This window comes from Microtus ochrogaster, chromosome 5 (genome assembly GCF_000317375.1).
Source record: "Microtus ochrogaster isolate Prairie Vole_2 chromosome 5, MicOch1.0, whole genome shotgun sequence".
Lineage (NCBI taxonomy): Eukaryota > Metazoa > Chordata > Mammalia > Rodentia > Cricetidae > Microtus > Microtus ochrogaster.
The window spans coordinates 34,577,094-34,584,075 of record NC_022012.1 but is presented as its reverse complement, the minus strand read 5'-3'; the positions used below and the strand labels follow the sequence as shown (position 1 = coordinate 34,584,075).

General features: G+C 50.4%; 1 protein-coding gene and 2 non-coding genes across 3 annotated transcripts; all 3 read right to left on the bottom strand.

Annotated features, from left to right (window-relative positions):
- Nucleotides 1-875: 875 nt before the first annotated feature.
- Nucleotides 876-5,031, bottom strand: Hspa8 (heat shock protein family A (Hsp70) member 8). The gene is made up of 9 exons (XM_005347135.2): nt 4,863-5,031; nt 4,071-4,280; nt 3,620-3,825; nt 3,359-3,511; nt 2,723-3,278; nt 2,308-2,510; nt 1,891-2,089; nt 1,567-1,799; nt 876-1,318 (listed from the first exon to the last, which is right to left on the bottom strand). Exons 2-9 carry the CDS (start codon nt 4,273-4,275, stop codon nt 1,133-1,135), a joined length of 1,941 nt encoding a protein of 646 aa, XP_005347192.1. The 5' UTR covers nt 4,276-4,280; nt 4,863-5,031; the 3' UTR covers nt 876-1,132.
- LOC113456154 lies at nt 2,175-2,260 on the bottom strand. Its single transcript, XR_003377016.1, has one exon. It is a non-coding gene; the product is annotated as a small nucleolar RNA SNORD14 (small nucleolar RNA).
- On the bottom strand, nt 2,581-2,666 carry LOC113456155. Its single transcript, XR_003377017.1, has one exon. It is a non-coding gene; the product is annotated as a small nucleolar RNA SNORD14 (small nucleolar RNA).
- Nucleotides 5,032-6,982: the final 1,951 nt, after the last annotated feature.

Here is a 6,982-nt window from a genome sequence, read left to right as displayed (position 1 = left end):
ACTCTGAAATTACTTTCCTTGTAATGGATTTAGGGATCAAAGTAAATGGCAGCAGGAATAACGCTGTCCCTGAACATCCTGTCCTCTAGTTTTGCTTAGTGCCTTAATACATTTCCCAGTTTAACTACAATGCTGTTTTTCACTTTTTGCTTTGAGTCAGGGTTTTGTGTCCTGGAACTAGTTCTGCAGACCATGTTGGACCATCCACTTACAAAGCATATACTGCCACCACCCAGCTTTATTTTCCCTTTACCTGAGACCCTAAGGTAAAGGACTGTGGCCTCAAAAGCATTTCATTACATAGGAAAACAAGGTGTGACCTGAGAAACAATCCCAAGTAGCCCAAGTAAAAATTGGGCTGAAAAGCAGATTTCCATTCAATTTGTGTCACTAACCTACAAGAGCAGCTCTGCCATCTGCTCCTGATGTAAGCACTACAGCAACATCAGGCTAGGTTGCTGTATACAGTATCGTACCTAACTGTACAACTGTCTGCCACTTGGAGAACAAGGCTTACCACTAGATGGCAGCTTACTCAATCCTTTCCTGGGATCCAGATCAACTCTGACAAACTGCCCAACTTTAGGCCTCTGCCAAGTCAAAACACGGCTGCCGCACACCCAAGAATCTTGTGCTCCTTCAGCTTTGTCCTCAAAATAGAAACTAAATATGGTTAAATCCATGGAAATCTGCAAGTTGAAACCAAGACATGGGACTCACTCAACCTTATTCTCCCAAGGTTAATTTTCTTAAATTTCTAGTCTAAGGCTAACTGTCTCTACCCTACATAGGCCTCATATCAGCATTTAGAAAGATCAGCTGAGTCCTACCTCAAATCACCTAACTAGAAGTTAAAATCAGTCAGAACAACTGTATGGTGCAAATTTAAATATTTATTAGACATTCCACATTTTCCACCTGTTTTATTAGACATTGCATTTTCCACTTAGGATACAGTGCTTATAAAGTGCAATGCTTACTTCACTGTGCACATGTTCCATGTTCAAGTATTGAGAATGCCCAGTAAATTTATTGTAGCAGTTTGAATTTGAAACTGCCATGTTAACTTGCTAAATTTGGGTCCTTCAAATATTTCCCTGTGGAACAATGCTACACCTCTACTTGGATTCACTTAATCCACCTCTTCAATGGTGGGCCCTGAAGAAGCACCACCAGATGGAGGAGCTCCTCCACCAGGGAAGCCGCCAGGCATTCCTCCAGGCATCCCACCAGCAGTCTGGTACAGCTTGGTAATAATAGGGTTGCAGACTTTCTCCAGTTCCTTCTGCTGGTGTTCAAATTCTTCCTTCTCTGCAGTCTGTGGAGAAAATTAACAATTTAATAAAAGGTCTACTGACAGTTCATTTTCCTATGCGATAACAGGAACCTATCTATTCCTTAGTGTTTTGAGTCACTCAGACATCCAAGGAAGGTTAACTGCCAACATTGCTTGACATTCTGGTGGAAACCGCGAATGTTTTGGACCATTCATCATAGTGACCCCTACTCAGCCCAGTCCTACTGAACATTTATCTACTCCCAATTATTGGCAGAAAGAATACCTACCTGGTTCTTATCCAGCCAACTGATGATCTCGTTGCACTTGTCTAGGATCTTCTGTTTGTCCTCATCATTGATCTTTCCTTGAAGTTTCTCATCTTCAACTGTTGCTTTCATGTTGAAAGCATAAGACTCCAGGGAATTCTTGGAGGAAACCTTATCTCTCTGCTTTTCATCTTCAGCTTTGTATTTCTCAGCTTCCTGGACCATGCGCTCAATATCCTCCTTGCTCAAGCGGCCTGTTAAAATGTCAAAATATGAGCAAGTCTTAAGAACCTGGTTAAGACTAAGTTATGTCCTCTCGAAAGCAGGTGTAATGTCCATACTTACCCTTGTCATTGGTGATGGTGATCTTGTTCTCCTTGCCTGTGCTCTTATCTACAGCAGAAACATTGAGGATGCCATTGGCATCGATGTCAAAAGTGACTTCAATCTGGGGAACACCACGGGGTGCTGGAGGGATGCCTGTAAGTTCAAACTTTCCAAGCAGGTTGTTATCCTTGGTCATGGCTCGTTCACCTTCATACACCTTGAGGAAAATTTAAAGATACAATTAAGACATTGGTTGGACTTAAAATAGTTCTGTAGATTAAGCTCAATTAGGGAAAACTGACTCGCTCAGACATCCAAGGAAGGAACTAGCCAACACAGGATTTCTGGTGGAAACTACGAATGGTTTTGGAATCCATCATCACAGCGAGACTTTCCTGGGTTCTCCATACAAACAGAAAAATTCCATTAACATACCTGAATGAGCACACCCGGCTGGTTATCAGAGTAGGTGGTAAAAGTCTGAGTCTGCTTGGTAGGGATGGTGGTATTGCGCTTGATGAGGACAGTCATGACTCCACCAGCAGTTTCAATACCAAGGGAAAGAGGAGTGACATCCAAGAGCAGCAAATCCTGAACATTCTCAGACTTGTCTCCAGATAGAATAGCTGCCTGGACAGCTATGAAAGGAAAAATGTTAGTTAGAAAAAGCCCACCCTAAATAACTCCAACCTCTTCAACACATTTCATTCGCTCAGACATCCAAGGAAGGAACTAGCCAACACAGGATTTCTGGTGGAAACTACGAATGGTTTTGGAATCCATCATCATAGCGAAATGATTTAGGGACTCTTTAAAGAGGGACTATCAAGGTGTGTAGGGCTGTATTTACCTGCACCATAAGCAACAGCTTCATCAGGGTTGATGCTCTTGTTCAGCTCTTTTCCATTGAAGAAGTCCTGCAGAAGCTTCTGAATCTTGGGGATTCTGGTCGAACCACCCACCAGGACAATATCATGGATCTGAGACTTGTCTAGTTTGGCATCTCGAAGAGCCTTTTCTACAGGGTCCAGAGTGCCCCGGAACAGGTCAGCATTTAATTCTTCAAATCGAGCACGGGTAATGGAGGTATAGAAGTCGATTCCCTCATAGAGAGAATCAATCTCGATACTGGCCTGGGTGCTGGAGGAGAGGGTGCGCTTTGCCCGTTCACAGGCAGTACGTAGACGCCTGACAGCTCTCTTGTTCTCACTGATGTCCTTCTTGTGCTTTCGTTTAAACTCAGCAATGAAATGGTTGACCATCCTGTTATCAAAGTCTTCTCCACCCAAGTGGGTGTCTCCAGCTGTTGATTTGACTTCAAAAATTCCATCCTCAATCGTGAGGATGGACACATCAAAAGTACCACCTCCCAAGTCAAAGATCAGCACATTCCTTTCAGCTCCAACCTGAAATTGAATAAAATTTTTAGCTCAGCGTTTATTTCTGTTGTGCAAACCAACCCCAAGCAATCTGTGCTTACACATACCTTCTTATCTAGCCCATAGGCAATAGCAGCAGCAGTCGGCTCATTGATAATTCGAAGGACATTGAGGCCAGCAATAGTTCCAGCATCTTTTGTTGCCTGCCGCTGAGAATCATTGAAGTAGGCTGGCACTGTGACCACAGCATTGGTAACCGTCTAGAAATTACGATGAATTGCACAACTGTTAGCATAGCAAATTCCAGCACTGAACAGTGCTGATTTGAGTTAAAAGAGCCATCCCAGATGACACCTGTTAAAGCTCACCTTCCCCAGATAAGCTTCTGCGATCTCCTTCATCTTAGTCAGAACCATAGAGGACACCTCCTCTGGGTAGAAGCTTTTTGTCTCTCCTTTGTACTCTACTTGGACCTTGGGCCTGCCTGCATCGTTCACCACCATGAAGGGCCAGTGCTTCATGTCAGACTGTACAACGGCATCATCAAACCTACGTCCGATCAGACGTTTGGCATCTACAAGATAAATGGACTTCATTAAAATCCACCATTAAACAGATTGAGGGATTATTACACTAAAGGGAGTGGTCCCTATCACGGGGTGGGGGACGCCTGACATCCGGGTTAGCGAGTCTAAGATTCGGAGCAGGAAAGCAAAGGCCCATAATTAATAACAAACATTACGTCAGCCGTAACGCTAACCTCTCAGGTTGCAGTAATCTAGAAACCTTCCCAGCCCGCACTAAAAGCTGGCTACTTACCAAAAACTGTGTTGGTGGGGTTCATCGCAACCTGATTCTTCGCAGCATCCCCAATCAATCGTTCCGTGTCAGTAAAAGCCACATAGCTTGGCGTGGTTCGGTTACCCTGGTCATTGGCAATAATCTCCACCTTCCCGTGCTGGAAGACGCCCACACACGAGTAGGTGGTGCCAAGATCAATACCGACTGCAGGTCCCTTAGACATGGTTGCTGAAAGAAAATGGAACACGAGAACGGCTAAGCGGTCTCTCTCCCGGTTTCCACGCCGCCATCGAGACTCTCCCTAGCCCAGACCCACCAGCCACAGCCGGGCAGGAAGCTGTGGACAGCGCTGCCGCAGTCGCGGTGGCCGTGCCAGCCCTGGCAGAACCCGCCCCTGGCTCAAGGAACCATCTGTCCTGAAGCTCTGCGACAATGGTGGAGCACGTGGCCCAACTCCGACCGCCCATCCCCCCCCCCGCCAGGGCCGCGCACTGCGGGCGCCAGACTCGCCCGTCTCGTTTATTCCAAGCAGCTTCCCTTCCCCTGGGGACCCAGAAAGAAAAATACAATTTCGCTTAGCCCGCAGCCAAGATAAAGGCTGCGGTGCCAAATCCGTAGCCCAAATAATGGGAGCGGCCCACGCCGCTGCGGCACCCCTCCCACGCCACGCGGAACCTCAAGGATATGGCGGCGCCGCCCTGCCTAAGCCCATTCTCCGCTACAACTGCAGTGGGCCGCGCTCCCTCCCCGGCGCCCACCGCGCGCTGCAGCACGCCCGCCACTTGCCGCCACCCGCGCCCCAGGCGTTACCTCGCGTGTAGGCCCGGCTGTGCTGGCGAGGACACCGCACCGATTTTCCCCCAAAGCTGGCGCCGCGTTCAATGAGACCGGTTTCCGCCCGCCTCACTGTCTCTTATACCCAGTCTTAGAACCTTCCAGAAGGATCCCGCCCCTTCTCGCTGCCTATCATGGCTCCTCAGCCATTAGACGGCGGGGCTCTTCGGACCTCACCAATCAAGCGCCAAGACGCTCTCCTAACACCCGCCTCCGCCCCGCCCCACCGCGCGATGACGCACGACCGCGGCGTTCTGGAACTTTCATGCTCGCCCCCGCTCTCGGAACGGCCTGGGGGAAAGGGGAGGGCGGGGCGCCGAGAGCCCGCGCGCGGGAGTCCGCTGTCACTCAGGGCTAGAGGGGGAGGGGAGGGGGTCGGCAGAGTGTGCGCGTGCGTGCCCGGTCGGCGCGAGCCGGTGAGGGCGGAAGGAAGCCGAGGGAGCAAGGCGGGTCCATTCGCAGCGGACCAATGGGAGCCGTGTTCTCCGCCATCTGGGCTCTTTGGAGACCCCGGGCTGCCTGAGAGAAGCGCCTGGGAGGGATGTGGGGGAGGGGGGGGAGTCCGGGAAGAGAAGACGGAAGTGGGGCGAGGACAAAATGGCCGCGAAGGTTGTTGCGCCCCTCCCCCACCCTGGCTCGGTGCTTCTCCCTCAGCCCGGCGGGCTGCGGTCTTCAGTCTTCGCGCACCCCCGGTGTCTGCGCCTGAGGCTGAGGGACACCGCTAGGGTAGCTGGCTCGGGGTCCCGGGTTCAGGAGGTGGCTCGGCCGCCGCGCCGTCTCCCTGCAAAATAGGGCGCGCCGATCCGCAGCCCCAGGTGCGGAGGCTAGACGTGCCTGCCTTGTCCCAGCTCCCCAGGGTCTTCGTCCGTGACCCTCAGTGAAAGACATGGCCCCGTCCCCGTGGCTGAGCCCAAAGCCGAGCGCCCCTCCCCACCTCCGGGCCGGGACGGTGTGGCCAGTGTCCCTCCTGTCCCCCCAGACCTCTCTGTGAAAAAGAATGTGCAAAAGGGCATTTTCCCCCCTGAGGGAGAACTGAACATTGGCAGCCCTCGTTTCCGGCAGCCCTGTGTCCTTGATTGTGTGATCTCGACCTTTTATTTTCAGCAGCATGAGGTAATGTCTCCCCTGACTTGACTTTTACCAAAAACTAAACACCCGGCCGCGCCGAGTCCTTGAAAACGTGACAAAGCCGGAGCGGCCGCTCGGCCTGTGAAACTGCACGGCATGGAGGCAGGGCGTTCGGGGCCCTGTCACCCCAAGTCCGTCGCTCCCGCACCTTCCACGTGTCCTTTCCGATGGGCAGGACGTCCATTTATTAGTTACAGATAGGTTGTTCTTTAAAAGAATGCCGCTGCAGCTTTTCGTTCTGGCGTTTGAGTTGGATGCGCTCCAGACCACGTGAGCAAGGCTGTCAGAAGACTGGGGTGCCTTTGTCCTTAGCAAAGCCAGTAATTACTGAAGCAAAGTCATAAAGGCATTTTTTTTTTCTTCTGTATTTGTATATTGGGAGGAATGGTGGCTTGGAGTTCCGGGGTGGGGGGGGGATGTCCTTTTTGTTACTGTCCGAGAAGATCCTTTTAATACAAAGCTTTTCATGTCAATGTAAATGCATGTCACGTGCTTGTCTCTTAGGGCATTTCTAAGGTGTTTCTTACCCCCACGTTAGTAACGTGAGACACAAATACCTCACAGCGCCTTCACCTTAGACTCGCCTCCGTCTGCTTGTTTAAGCTTCAGTGTAACTGGGTGTGGTGGGCCACACTTTCAGTCAGCATTCAGGAGGTAGAGGACCAAAAGTTCTGACAGACCCGGGTTGGAACATATGAGACTGTCAAGCTGTACAGAAAATTTTAAAAACGAAGAGCCTGAGTCTGTTTGACAAGTGTTCTTTCTGGGAGGTCGGGTGGTGAGGGCCTTCGACCCGAGCTACTATAGGGCTGAAACAGGAAGGAAGCTCAAGGCCTGCCTGGACTAGACAGTCAAAGGCTAGCCTGAGCATCGTAGTGAAACCCTGAGTCAAAGGCTAGCCTGAGCATCTTAGTGAAACCCTGAGTCAAAGGCTAGCCTGAGCATCTTAGTGAAACCCTGAGTCAAAG

Bases quoted from the DNA above. Each gene is read 5' to 3' on its own strand.
- Hspa8 (XM_005347135.2), bottom strand. From the start codon at position 4,275: ATGTCTAAGGGACCTGCAGTCGGTATTGATCTTGGCACCACCTACTCG. The intron at 2,511-2,722 runs GTAAATACAGCC...TTCCTTTCATAG, and splicing joins AGCTGTTGCTTATGGTGCAG to CTGTCCAGGCAGCTATTCTA. The intron at 1,319-1,566 runs GTAGGTATTCTT...TTTTCTCCACAG, and splicing joins GTTGGCTGGATAAGAACCAG to ACTGCAGAGAAGGAAGAATT.